At 42.8% G+C, this 15,270-nt stretch overlaps 1 protein-coding gene across 5 annotated transcripts in view; it reads right to left on the bottom strand.

Moving 5' to 3' along the window:
* The window catches only part of Ptdss1 (phosphatidylserine synthase 1), a 63,394-nt gene that overhangs the window by 20,940 nt on the left and 27,184 nt on the right, over window positions 1-15,270 (bottom strand). For all 5 annotated transcript variants that reach the window (XM_074068880.1, XM_074068879.1, XM_020172217.2 and 2 more), the window contains exons 5-8: window positions 10,097-10,255; window positions 6,508-6,659; window positions 2,935-3,076; window positions 459-571 (exon numbers count right to left, since the gene is read on the bottom strand). In XM_074068880.1, coding sequence (XP_073924981.1) covers window positions 459-571; window positions 2,935-3,076; window positions 6,508-6,659; window positions 10,097-10,255 — 566 coding nt within the window. The remainder of the gene's footprint in view (window positions 1-458; window positions 572-2,934; window positions 3,077-6,507; window positions 6,660-10,096; window positions 10,256-15,270) is intronic.

Below are 15,270 nucleotides of genomic sequence, written 5' to 3'. Positions count from 1 at the left end.
TAAAGCAAAAAGGGCTAGTGGCATTGTTCAAGGAGTAGAATGCCTGCCTAGCAAGTACAAGGTCCTGAGTTCAAATTCCAGTACTGCAAAAAAAAAAAAAGAAATTAGTTTCCCAGGTCTGAAAAAGCTAATAAAGTCTCAGTCTAAAAAATGGTATCACTTGTGACTTCAATTGCACCACAAAAACTTTCACCACTTCTCAATAATCTCATTTTAAGAGCGTTAAGTGTTTGAAAATGAATAGGGCAACTGGTGTGGCTTTAACCATTTGCTTTGTTCTTAAGGCCCCAATGATGGACTGAGGTCTGAGAGCAAAACATTTCTTCACATTCCGGAGTCACGTTCTTTGGGAGGGCTTTTTTCACGGAAAATCTGCCAGTTGCTGGACTTCCCTCCCCGTATGCGGGAGAACACATCAGGTCAACATCCACACACGGCTGTCATGCTGCAGGAATTACCTCACTGTCGGAGCTGTGATGCAACCGATGAAGAGGATGCGACACCAGCTTAACGGATGGCTGGCATGGAACACAAAGATGTGCTTCAAGAAGAAGGTATTCAATTCGGTCAGCTGGAAAAAGGAGAGATGAGTCACCCTGGTCCATCGTGTGAAGTTATGAGCACATGTCCTTAAATAGGTATTGTACAGCTAAAAATAACTAAGATATCCAAAGCATGTTCAGAAAACACATGGGCCCTCCCAGGGGTTGTTGCCAGGAGTTGCTGTTCAAATGAGTAACAGCACAATATGAGCCCTGACCAGCTGGGGATCCAGGGAGGAGCAGGGGTGTCTGGAGGGGGACAAAGGGCTGGGCACCAGGTACTGTCATGTGTGCTACTTTGTGGCTCCGCTAGAATGGTCAGGAGAGGAATGCTTTGAGCACAGTAGACATAGAAGTCAGGCTATGCCTACAGGAGGTCCAACCATAGCTAGGTCAGCTCTTATCCAAGGAATCTCCATGTACGTCCTGAGATGACTGTGTACTCGTTTGCATTCCCCTGGGACAGACCAGATCTTTGACCAAATGCAGGTAGAAGGTTTGCTCTGATTCCACCTCGGGACAGTGGCACTTCTCCCTGACGTTAGCATCCTGCAGGATGAGCACCTGGCAACAGGATGTAGCCGCTCTCTGCCCACAGTCCAGCTCTACGTCATTAGCAAGGGGTAGAGACCGTGGGAGGTCACTGTGCTTTGAGAACACATCACGTGGACTGGTGGTGCATTTCAGGTACATAAAACATGTGTTGTTTTTCAAAACCTCTGACTACAAGGATATAAAATAAAAAGCAGACCACTAAACATCACTTGTTAGAGCTGATCACAGCATGGTACTCATGGCCATGGGAGAGGTGAGTTCCAATAACTGCCAGCAGGGGGCTCCATTCTAGAAGCTAGGCTGTCCTTAAATCAAACCTTGCAATAAAAGAAAACAAATCTTTTGCACTTATGGCTGATAAGATAAAGCTAAGCCCAACCCATTGACAGACCTATTTTTATAAATAGCCATCCCTCAGTACCTGGAATATTGGTGTCAAAACACCCCATGAACACCAAAATCTACCAATGCTCTCATCTCTTATATGAAATGGATCCTCAGAGTTGCCAGGTGTAACGGCTCGTACCTGTAATCCCAGCTACTCAGAGATGGAGATTGGAGAATCATGGTTGGAGGCCAGCCCTCGAAAAAAGTTATTAAGACTATCTCAACAAATCAGCCAGGTGTGGTGGTACATGCCTATAGTTCAAGCCATATGGGAGGCATAGATAGGATGATGGCAGGCTAAGGCAAAAATATGAAAGCATATCCAAAAATTAGCTAAAGCAAAAAGGGCCGGGGAGGTGGCACAGGTGACAGAGTGCCTGCCTTGCAAGCGTGAGGCCCTGAGTACCTCAAACTCCAATACTTCCAAAAACAGAAATAAAAAGGTTCCTTAACATAAAATAGGTTACGTGCTGATCAACTACACACTTTAAACCAAATCATCTCTGGGTTACTAGTGAGAACCAAGACAACACAAATGCCACACAAATAATGGTTAGGATGTGTTCGTCAGGGAACAATGACAAGGAAAATGTCTCTATGTGTTGAAGACAGACACAACTGTTTTGCAAATATTTTTGATTTGCAGTTGGATGGATCCTCACATGTGGAACTTGTGGGTATGGAGGGTGACTACACCAACTTCTCCAAACCATGGTGACGACAGAAGTACTCACTACTCACCTATACCTCTCAATCCACATGCTCCATTTATGGAGCAGGGTGAGTATTTTCCCTGTGTGGACAAGAAGTCAGGAAGACTGCCTTGGTATCTGGTGACGTCAGGGTCTTGAATATTTTGTCCAGGTCAGCCTTGCATTGTGATCCTCCAAACTATACCTTCTAAGTAGCTGGGATTACAGCTGTGTACCACCATACCTGGCTTGAAATATGGTCTTGCTAACATTGTTTTGTCTGGGCTGGCCTCAAACTTTGATCCTCCAATCTCCACCTTTCAAATAGCTGGGGTTAGAGATGTGAGTCACTGCACACAGCCCTAATTTCTGATGATTCTGAAAGAGCCTTTAGGCAAAAGCCCTTGGCTAGTCTGCAAAAGTTGTGAAAACACCTAGGAACAGGAGGCTCAATTAAAAACAAACAAACAAACAAATAAACAAACAAAAAAAACCAAGCTGAGGGAGGGAGGGAGGAAAGAAGGAAGGAAAGAAGGAAGGAAGGAAGGAAGAAGGAAGGAAGGAAGGAAAGACTTTTCATTTATTCCTTTGGTCTTGAAAATGACCATCACTGCCTAATTCTTCTATATGCCAGCTGCAGCATATCACATTTTATAAGCTATCTGTTTAGTATGCAACATAAACGAGCATTAATTCTAAATTCCCAGAAGCTTTATAGTTTTGTTTTTTGCCAGAGTTATGAGCATCTCGAAAGCTACCTGCCAGATGATCATGAAAAGGTATACCCCGGCCACTCTCTGGAAAGAAGACTTGGGATCAAACCACCTAACGTAGGTCCAGCTGGCAGGGGTGAACTGCAGCACAGCACGTTTGATCTTCCCGGTGGTGGTGTGAATGTCCCTGTGAGAAGAAAGTGGTTCTAGTGAAAACTCAAGGAGGTAGGAAAGGGCGGGGTGGGGGAGGGGGAGGAGGGAGGATGAGTAGCCGGGGAGAGGGCAAGCTAAAACAAGGAAAAAACTGCACTGGTGATTTTCTAGCAAGTGCTCAGAATAGAAAGTCCTTTCTAGTCCAGTGTGGTGGCTCATGCCTGTAATCCCAGCTACCTGGAAGGCAGAGATTGGAAGGATTAAGGCTCTAGGGCAGCCTGGGTGAAAAGTCTGAGAGCCCCCCATCTCAACCAATAGCTCGTGTGGTGGTACCTGCCTGCCATTCCCAGCTATTTGGGTCATGGCCCTGACCGTTTAGGTATAAAGTGAGACCTTATCTTAAAAATAACCAAAGCAAAAAGGGTTGGAGGCCTGGCTCAAGTGGTAGAGTGACTGCTCTAGCAAGTGCAAAGCCCTGAGTTCAACTCCCCATACTGCTAAAAAAAAAAAAAGTCCTTCTATTTGAACAGTGTCAAGCAAAGGTCTCCTGCTCCCATGGGAGGTAGTTAACAGAAGCACAGCCAATGCGGCATCAGAGATGACAGCAGGACACAATGCTCCCATTGGGGTCAGGGACTGAAGCACTGTGAGCCAGGAGGGGCTTGTGAATTGGTAAAGATAGCAGCCTGGAATCTGTCCAGGAGGAGCTTGGATGTCCCACCCACTGAGGGTTGGTACAATGCCCATGTTCTGTGTTCTTGAGATCATCTGTGTCATTTCTTTACCTTATTTTGGGTTGACAAACAGTGATATTTAACTTTTCATATTTGTAATCCTAACAATCACTCCGAGGTTTCCCATGCCCATGACAGGAAAACAGAGTCCCACATTGTACAAACAAGAAGGTATGAGCACAGAGCAGTGCTGATGCACAATGATACGTAAGCGTCAGAGCTAGGTGCAGATTCCACCCTTGCTGATAGCCCAGGAGAGCTGAAATCCAAGGCAGATACCAACCAGCACCTGGTGGAGAGTCTTTAATTCAACAAGGACCTGTGTCAAGGACCTATGTGCCACACAGCGTGCTTAGTGCTGCAGGTACAAGTACCTGTGCACCAGGCCTTTTCTTCCAGAAGGGTACAGGCAGGGACTGTGGAGGTCACCAGGCCCAGTCCTCCATCTACCACTTGTCCACCCATAGGGACACATTGGGAAAATATGACAGCAAGAAGATTTGCAGCACAACAATAACAAAAACAGACTACCCCAAAATAAGTAAGACCTACATTTTAAAAATGCAAAGTACATGGAAAGACCTAGAAAACAGAAGTAGAGATACAATGTAATTCAGAGCAGATTATTTAATAAAGTGAAGAGGTTAATTCAATAGAATTAATCTATATCCATTTATACCTTTAATATGATTTCAAGAAACATTGGGATTTTTTTGGGGGGGGGCTTATATTTTGGTATCTTGTCAAAATGATTCTGAAGTTGGATGTGAAGCATTAATGTATAAAAATAGGGAAGCAACATATCTATGTTTGAGGGTCAACCTGGAGGAAAGTCAGACTCCACCACCGCCTACTGTACGTCCTCAGGCAAATTACTAAACCTGCAGGCCTCAGGCTCACCCTCCCTGAAATGAAGAGAATTGCTGTGTCTACCTGTACGGCTGAAATCAGGCTCCAATGAGAAACTGTATAGCCAGGCGTGGTGTCTCATCCCTAGTTGGGAGGCAGAGATTGGAGATCATGGTTTGAGGCCAGCCCAGGCAAAAAAATTAGCAAGAGCCTTTTTCAAAGAACAAACTGGGTATAGTGGTGTGCACCTGTAACTGCAGCTAGGCAGTAGGTACAGGGAGGAGGATAGAGATCCTATCCAAAAAATAACTAAAGCAAAAAGGCCTGGGGGTGTGGCTCAAGTGGTAAAACAAGGCCCTGAGTTCAAATCCCATAGTACCAGAGAAAGAGAGAAAGAAGAAAGAGAGAAAGGAGAAAGTGGGGGTGTGTGGGGGCGGGGAGGGAGAGAGGTACTGAGTATAAGATTTCTTGGAGCAATACCTAGTGATTTATTGCATTTAAATATTACAAAGTCTTTGCAAGGACATGGCTAAAAACAGGTATTAATAAAAGGAGTAGGAAAAATTGGTTAATCTCTGGCAAAATAGACCAAAACAAATTTAAGATAGATTAAATAAGTGATTTATAATGACAACAAAAAAGATGCAAATGGTCAGGAGCTAGAAGAAAATACAAGATTAACAAAGAAAAACATGAAATGTTTTGGGAGGCATAAATGAAAAACTCACCACAGACTAAATGAAAAAAAGGATGACAGAATGCAAAATAAAAGTTATATTTATGATGACTCTGTCTAATATTAATATCCTTGAACTATAAAGAGCAATAGTTATTCTCCAAAAGAACTCTCTAAAAGAACTGGACTAGAAATTCAATATCACACAATTTTAGGGGGATGAAATTGACAAAAGTTCAACAATAAAATTCAAGGCAATAGTAAAGGTACACACACACACACACACACACATATAACTGGTGAAATTTTAAGTTGGTGTACTCTAGTTGTATTTGAAAAAGAGAGGGAGAAAAAAATATATAAAGCTATATGATCAAGAACTTTCACTCCAGCCTTCTTTATAAAGTAAAAACCTTTAAACAAGTAACGGAAGCAGACTGAATACTGTTGGGAAATGGCAAAGGCTGGTAAAACCATGCTTCAGAAGAATACTGAAGAACACAGGGGAAATGATCATGTTTTGTTATAAAAATAAGGTTTTAAATGCAGTGAAAACAATTACTACTTTCATTTTCACTACATGGTTCTTTTCCTCTTGTCAATGGCTGCTTCCTGACAGCCCGGTGTGCTCTGCCACTCCTAGAAGCACAGAGGAGAGGTGTGCGACTTAACCTAGCATCAGGGACAGCTTCCCAAGAGTTGACAAGCAGGCCAAGTCAGCAAATGATGAACAGCCTGGTCCTCGGAACATGAGCCAAATCCCAAATAAAGAGAGGGAGCCACCTGTGCGTGGCCATAGGACCACAGGTGCCCTGGGAAGGGATGGAGAAGGGTCCTGCCTCCCAGCCCACGGGTGTACACTTTGTCCTAAAGACCAGGAGAAGCCATCACAGGGTGAGACATAGTGAACCTTATATTCACTCAAGCAGTGGTGTGAGAAAGTTTGGAGTGGCCGTCTCAAGGGACAGGGGACTAATTAATCTAAGGACAGTAGTCTGAATGCAGGCTGAGCCAGACAGCAGGGATCCAAGCAAATGGATGAACGTGAGACTTGTTCAACCCTCTGAAAACACTGGGTGAGAAGAGAAAATGGTTAATGCTTGAAATCAGGTGTATAATCATTTGCAAGTTTCAAAAATCACTCCTGATTAAACACTTACATATTCTGCAACACCAGGACTAATGTCCCAAAAGAAGAGGACTCACTTGAAACTTGCCCAGTGGTAAGTCCTCATCTCTAAAAATCGGCAGACGACCATGCCCAGCCAGATGCCACCGCCATTGCACAAGAGGATGTCCAGAATGACTTGGTCCCACCAGCACTCAGCAAAATTGGGCAGAAGATGCATGAAGAAAAGCTGAGGACACAAAAAGATGATGGTTGAGAAAAAAAAAGCAACACTGAAGTATCATGCAAGAAGACTATTTCCTTTTATTACACATTGTCTCAAAGTTGTTTCATTTCCCCCAATATATAAAAAAGCTTGCTTTTTATATATATATAAAATATATATATATATATATATATATATATATATATATATATATATATACAAGTCTGTAGTCTAGTCCTTGCTTTTCATGTTGCAGATGGCTTACAAACATTTATCCAAACAGCTCTTTTTTTTTTTTTTTTTTGACATTGGGCTTTAAAGAAAACAATAGCACCTCTTAAAAAATAGTTGACTAATGACACCAACACAACAAGGATCTGGGAGGGGAAGAGAGGAAAGTTTTTGTGGCTGACTACAAAGAACTGACATCATGCTGAAAATCAGAAGCTTGAGAATGCAAGCTGTGCATTTTAGAAACGGTCCATGGGTACGCTGGTAAACCAGTGGGTGAATTTTACAAGCAGGAAGGCTGGTTCCTGAGGTCACATCGAAGAAAACAGACACCTGACTAGGACACATCACACTCCTTGATTCACAATAATGATAATCTTTTATTAGGTGCCCATGATGTACATGGTGGTAAGACAAAAGGAAGTCAAGGCTGTTGATCTCAAGGGGAGGAGTTAGATGTGTATCCAGATAACCAGAAGCACAAAGTATGCTAGACTGAGGCATCATGGGTACAGAACAGATTCATTTCGCCTGAGGGCAGGTGGAGGCTTCTGGAACGAAGACATACTGAGGTGGTTCAGGACAGGGACAACTGATTGCAAGAGGTAAAGACAGTGAAAAGAACATTCCAGAAAGGGGAACAGGAAGATCACAAGTGGAACAGAAGTTCCTTATGGAAACTTCTTGTCCAAAAACAAAGGGTGTATCAGCTGTGTTCAGCACATACTGCTATGTGAAGGCCCAACTTCAGAAGGTGAAATCATAAAGACCATGCTAGGGAATTCTCTGGAAAGAAGCAACCCTGTCATCACAAACCTCTGAAGTAATAGCCTAAATCCTGCAAAGTTACAACGGTATTGATGAGAGCATTTTGGAAGCTATCAACAAAGTATGAACATGAGGAATTTTCTTCTCCATTTGTCTACTGCCCAGGAGCTCCAGGACAGCTACTGCATTGTGATGGCTGAGGTGTGTTGGCCGGCGGGGGTGGGGGGGGGCACAGAGCTAGAATTCTGGCCCTATGTTGAGGAAGACAGAAACTGCAACAGAAGCCAGTGACACATTTGCTGAAACAAAACTATGCCTGGGAGTAGCTATGGAGCCAGCCTGGTGGCTTTCTGGAAGGCAGAAGATTCTGGAGCAAGATGGGCCCTGAGAAACTGAGCGTGAGGAGCTGGGGGCCATATTCAGGACAGAATGGTGAGTATTTGTGGCACATAAGGCTCAATACTTGGGTCTGGAAAATACAGACATGGGCTTTGCCCTCTCAAGGCAGAGAAGACACCTAACGTGTCTACAATGTAAGGGGTATTTTAGAGGAGCGGGGAGTGGTCTTGGAACAGTGAGAGTTCCTTCAGGTGTTCAGTTCAAGGCAGCAGGCTAGTAGGTGAGGGGCAGGGTAAAAAGGAAAGGGGTGGTGAGAACTCTGGTGGGGAGAAGCCTAAGGTCTTCAAAATGGAGAACACAAAGATGGCTGGAGCACAGAGGCCAAGGGATAGAAGCTCAGGCTCATTCTGCTTCTGGGATTTCTTATTGGAAAGCTTTCTTTTGTTATTTTCAGACCTTTCTGCATTAGGATTCCCTTTCTCACCCACGAGTTGGGCTCCGTGGAATCTGCCTTTTAATTAAGACTGCTGTTTTCAAATTGGCCTGTGGGGCTCAGGGAGTTCCCCTTGGGCCTAACGGCTGGGTCCAAGTCTGTGTTGTGTTTTAAGAGCAGTGGACAATTACGCAAGAGCTTTTAGGAGGAGAGGATCTTGACGTGGTTGAGGTCGAAGAAGGACCACTTTGGCAACAAACAGTGTGAAGACAAGGACTTGGGACAAGAAATGATGGGGGATCAGACATGAGTGGGAGCAGAAGAATGAAGAGGGAAAAGAGCCTAGGACCTGGGGACCACAGGGTGCTGAGAGCAGGGGAAGAAGGGACAGAATGATCAATCTACAGAGTGAGTGAGGGGAAGCAAGGTGGCCGAGAAGGACCAGGAGCCTTGCATGAGGTCATGTGGTGGCTGGGTAGGACGTGGTACTACAGCATGAACATAGGAACATAGGCTTCACACCTGGAGTGCCATCCTAGCTTATCTGAGGGAACCAGGCTGACCTTTGGCTCCCTAGCCTCTGTGGTGGAAATACAGATGCATGGCTTCTCCTGGCTACTGTGAGGATGCATTGTGGCAGGGACGGTGTTGGGCCCTGATGGATGAGCTGAACTAAATCCTCTCAAGATTCTTATACTGAAGCCCTAACCTCCACTTCCTCAGAAGGCAAATTTATTTGGAAATGGAGTCACTGCAGAGGTAATGATCTAAGACGAGGTCATATTACAGTAGAGTGAGTCCCTAATCCATTATGACTGGTGTCCTTATAAACAGAACCAGGAAGGCTCAGACACACACAAGACAAACACCACCTAATCACCAAGGTAAAGACCATGGTGATGCATCTACAAGTCGGGGATACCAAAGATTGCCAGCAAACCATAAGAAGGCAAGGGAGAGGCCTGGAAAGAGTCTCCAAGACACTCCTTAGATGGAACCAACCCTGCCAGCCCCACAGTCTCAGACTCCCAGCCTCTAAATCCCTGAGAGGCACATTGACTTCTCTGAGTTAGGGTTCGGACAGTGATTGGTACTAAGAAATACACTGTGCATGTAGCCAAATTCTGTTTTCTGGGAATGATTAATAATAATATTAAAATTGAACAATAATGAATTAGTTCTACAAGTTTCATTTCATTAATAGTTTTTCAAGAGTATTTCTCTTTCATTAATTAAGTTAGACAAACTTTTGATTACCAAAATAATGGAGTTCTTTGAGAAGCCATTTTCAGCTGCAAAAATACCTTTGGATGCTCTAGTAATTCCTGAATACCTAATTTTCTTTATCTCAAACTGGGAACTCATGTGTGGGTAAACTGACTTAAGTTCTACACTGATCTTTTTATTACCATTTATTTGTCTCACATGGGATTTTAACTTTATTCTTTAGTTTAATTTCACTTGTTTCTCTTTAAGTCTTCCGACTTCTCCTATAAGTAAACAAGGAAGATTTTATTTAGTTTTTGTTTCTTAAATGAAGGTATAAGATATTCTCATGTGAGGGTGTAAATAGTTTTAACCACAGAAGCTGGAGAGTGGATCGACCGACTGTTACTTGACAACTCTTTTACCTGGTGACATAGACTGTGCACACTGTGGAGTCCCTATAACACCCCTACCTATGTCTCACCTCGGTCAGCTCCCAGGTGATGCTGATGGTCCAGCAGAGACCGTAGCTACGGATCAACAGGGCTTTCATGGCCCAGCCCCAGAAATGCCCAAATGCAAATATGTCAAAATGGCTGAGGATCCTTTCCCAGGTGATCACGTGGCAATTCACAGCATACTCCTGTTTAGCATAAAAAAGGAAAAAAATTAATGGCACTCTGAAGACCACCCTGTTGTAGGATTCAGGCAGTCATCCAAAGGACTGATATGACGTTGACAACTAGTGTATGTCCTGTTCAATTAAAAAAAAGTTTTAGTAATAAGATTCTTGGAGTAAACAGGCAAGGATTAGGGTTTATAAGTGAGAATTACTTTGCTCTCAATTGTGATGCTGGGTTAAAATGGAAGCAAAATAATTTTACAAAGGTTCAACATGTTTTAAAGAAGCAGAACCATGTCACTCATCTGACCACAGGGCAAATGTGCAAAACACAGTGTCAAAAGTAAAAGATCCCAGTAGAGTTAGAAACTTAAAATCACATTTCTAAAAAATCATTGACTAAAGAAGAAATCACAACAGAATTTTTAAAAAATGAATACTAAGGATTATGAAAATATTGAGATTTAATTCAACTCCGAGATCAAGTGTAAAGACTAAAACACTTATATTGGGATCCAAGGGCTGAATCGCTCAAGTTCAGACATGGGAAGAAAACAGAATAACCCCTCCCCCACACACATCTAGAAAGGTATCAGGTACATAATTTACATACTAGGAAAACTAAAGCTTTTAAAGATTTGGGTTTCATTTCTAATATCTTTTTGTTTCAAATATGATATTATGTATTTCCAAGCAATTTTCAATCTTATCTTTAAGCATTATGAAAGTAGTTATCATGTGACTACATGACAATATCACATTTCTTAGGAAGCTCTACATTTCATAACCTTTCTTCACCAAACTAATCTGATAGAAAAGTACCTGCCAGCAGCCAACTGGAAAAAATCCCTACAAACTGTAATGCTGTCACAATCTAGACATGACACTTTCTAAGAAAGCAGAAGAGCAGCTCAGTCCTTTCTAGTCTCTTCTGAATCCCACCATATCCGACCTCCTCAGATACAAATGGATTTCAAGTTGCAAAGCTGAAAGGACTACCTTTGGAGAAGCAGTGGGATGAGATATTACTGAGTGTAAGTAGAAAATGCAGAGGAGGGAGAATAAAATTCAACAAAAGTAAGTCTAGGCTTAAAGACACAAAACTGCCCTGCAAATGCAATGAAGTCTCTTCCCAGACTCGGAACTGCATTTTCCTGTTACAGGCACTCCTTGGCTGACAGAGAAACACCCTGGGACAGGATACAGACTAGGTCAAAGAGAGTGACACCATACCACCAATCCCCAATTCCTTAACCTCCTCACCTTTTCTTACTCTCACAGGCTGCTTAGGGCTAGGTAAGGACGTGGTGGGAATGGGGGTCCTGCTGTCAGGAGTTTATTCAACATGATCACAGGCTGAAGGTGGCTTTGGAAGGCTTTGTACTTCTATGCTTCAATTATAGGAGGGCATTTAAAAAAAATCAGAAAGAACCAAGCTGCTCATACTAGCATTATAATTATTAATGAGCAGATGTGCAAATTCATGACCTTCAGAGGACCCTGAGGTTCTGGTCCTGAGAAGGCCCCAGGTCTCTTGAAGTCCCTTGGTCTCTTGGAGGGGATGCTCTATGGATGTCCTAGTCCCTTCTACAAAATGACACAGGTTTTCATATTACCTACACACATCCGCCCATATATGCTAAATGATCTCTAAATTATTTCTAATACCTAATATAAATGGTTTCTTTTATTAGGTTGTGTTTTTTAAGGAAATAATGGCAAGATTCCATACACATTAAATACAGATACAATTTCTTTTCCCTGAATATTTTTGATCTGCAGTTGGTTGAATTCATGGATGCTGAATCCAGGGATACAGAAGGCTGGCCATACCAGAGCTTGGGAACTGCATGCAAGCATGAGTCTGGGGAACTGGAGGAACAGGCTGTAATTGAGGACAGCCCAGAGCCAAAGCCTGGAAAGGGGCCAAATGGGCAGGTGTGTGCATGAGTAAATGATAAGTAATGATGAATTCTGCCACCTCCCAGTGGGTCCCTGGGCCAATTTTGCTGGCTCCATCCTCTGTGCTTGCCTAACATGTAACCAAACACCAAATCCTACTCATGTTACTTTCTCTTTTCTCTACCTCATTACCACTATTATTTCTTGCTTAAGACTTTTGCAATAGCCTTCTAAACTGTTTCAGAGACGATGCTATAATGTGTACCTGAATAACCACCCTGTATTCAGGGTACTTTTGCTTCCTGTAATGTGTTATTTTTAATTTTAATTTTTTTTATTGCTGTGCTGGGTGGGGGTACATTGTGCTATTTACAAAAGTTCTTAAAATATATCAAATATATCATTTGAATTCACCTCCTCCACCATTTTCCTTTATTCCCCTCTCCCCCTATTCCTGGAAAAGTTTCAACAGGTCTCATTTTTCCATTTATATACTTGTGTACACAGTATTTGCACTATATTTACCCTCCTAACCCTTTCCTCACCTTCTCCCCCTCCCACTGCTTTTTACAAACTCATCTTGAAAATCATAAATCAGCCCATGTGTGCATATGTGTATGTACACACGTGCGTACATGAGTATGATATGTGTGTGTGTGTGTGTGTGTGCATGCGTGCGCTAGGGCTTCTACACCTTCCTGGTGTAGAAGGATCTCTACTACTACTTATTGCAGACTTCCAGCCGTATTTTCTCCTTCTCCCTTTTGGAAGAGATAGTGATTCTGGAGGACCCAACTTTTTGGGTCTTCCCTTTGGAAATTATTTACCTTCGGACAGTACAAGTTCTTGTCTGATCCTCAATCATGCAGAAATTTTGTGAGCAGGGCCCTGCCTTATGGAAGAAGCTTCTGGTTGTCCAATGGACCGGGGGAGGTCAAGCCTGCCTTATCAGGGGACAGGGAGCATATTAGCAAGCTCATGTGGCCCATAATATATGGTTCTTTAAATAGATAGTTTCTTTTGTTCCCTTCCCAAAAGCCATACCTATAATTCAGGGTGCACCTTAAAGTTGATGTTGACCTCCTGACCCCACAAATAATGTAATGTTATAGAGACCAGCAGACATCTGGGCATTCTTGTTTGATACACAGCGTCACTTGTGATGCAGCCCCACCATACAAACTGGACTAGGATCTGGAATCCTATCCGGCCTGTATGCCCAACTTCCCATGGACAGAAAAGGCAGGGGGGACAGGGATACATCCTCAATGACACCCTGCAAATCCATGCTGCGAAAAACAATATGGTTTCTTGCATAAACAACCTTTAAGGAGAAAGTTAGTGTGTGGGGAGAAACTAACTACTGATCACCAGATGCTTCATTGAAGCTTCAAGTGCAACACATGCACCTTTTCAAGGTCCAACCTGAGCAAGTCCATTCTAAAAAGCCCTTATCAGGCAACTAACTGGGAGAATATAAACACTGATTGCATAAGCTAACTGTAAAGTACTTATGCTAAAAAAAAAAAGAAAAAGAAACAAGGAGTCCATACATATTTTAAATTTAATGTCTGTGAACAGTTTTGAAATAATCTGGGGTACAGGAGGACGGCAAGATTGGGTGTATGTTGATAACTGTTGATGCCAGCTGATGGGCACATGGATGTGTACATAGGGACAGGAGATTCTTTCTACCCTTGCATATGTTTAAAATTTGTAAAGTTTGTTAAAAATATGTCAGAACTGTTTTAGGGTTCAGTAGTCAACAATTGTTCCTTTAAATTTACCCTCTGTATACCCTAAGACAGGGAATGTACCCATCTGTTCCCCTGTTACCACCAGCATGGTGTTAGCACATAGGAAAAGCTCAGTATCCACTAAACAAAGACTGCAGCATCAGACAGACCACAAATGAGCTGTGCTCTCAAAGACTGCATAAAGTTTTGACTATAATCAATGCTTTATTTGGTCTTATTTGGTGCTGGGCTTCGTGCATGCTACACGCATAGTTTAGTACCGAGCCACACTCCAACACAGAATCAATATTTTAAAAAGTAACAAACTGTTCAGGTAATTAAACAAGAAACTGTCTCAAACAGGATTAATGCCCCTTCCACCCCAATTTCTAATAGAAACTCTAAGGGCAAAAGGGAGTCTGAGTTTTAGTGGGCCAGAGTGTAGTCAGATCAGGAATGGGTGGAAGAGTAAAGGAATATGGAGAACAGATGACCCTGAGGACCTGTGAGTCACAGACCTTCTGTCCTTCATAAAAGACTTCTTTCCACAAATCCCACAGTATAGAAGGTATTTTTCTACAGCCTCCAATGAGCAGGTCCTTAAAAGTGTGCAAGCAATTTGAAGGAAATATAAATTGATAAGGGATGGTGAAGATGAAACTGCTCCAGCTCCAGCCAGAAGTCTGGAAGCTTCAAACAGCCTCATGCTTGGCTTGGCCAAAAAGAATTAGCTAATATAGGAGACTGTATCTTAAAAAGCCAGATGTAGCTATTTTGGAGCTGCAAGTGTGACATTCAGTTATCTCTGTGATGTCAGACTCCTATGGAAGCTAGAGGTCAAGCATTTGTTGGATCCAAGCTGCTCCCACCAGCTGGAGATCTGGATCAACAGGGATACCAGACAATACCTGCAAGTTGGTTTGCTTTGTAATGTAACCACTTTTGCTCTAAGGCCTAAAAAAGGTTGCCTGGGAAAATATTTGATCAGGGATTGCTTTCTCCCAATTCCTGCCTCCTGAGGCTCCTGCAAGCATGAAAGTACTTTTGATGATACTGTGTACTTAAAGCACAGTTGAAATGAAAAGCATGGATTAGGAAGCCAGAGAGAGAGAGAGTTTTGAGAGAAACACTTAGCACCAAAGTTTCGTTTCCTCCTCTGTACAATGATGACATGTCTGGATCTGGAATGCCCTCCAAAAGGCCCTTGTGTGAAATGTTTGGTCTCCAGCTTGGCACTGTTAGAAGGTGGTAGAACCTTGAAGAGGCGAGGCCTAGGGGGAGGTTTTAGGTCATCCCACCTGTAATCCCAGCTACACAGGAGGCATAGGTAGGAGGATCGTGGTCTGAGGCTAGCCCTGGAGAAAAACACAAGACCTTATCTGAAAAACAACTTAAGTT

Source organism: Castor canadensis, chromosome 3, assembly GCF_047511655.1.
Source record: "Castor canadensis chromosome 3, mCasCan1.hap1v2, whole genome shotgun sequence".
NCBI lineage: Eukaryota > Metazoa > Chordata > Mammalia > Rodentia > Castoridae > Castor > Castor canadensis.
This window is presented reverse-complemented; position numbering and strand designations above follow the sequence as displayed.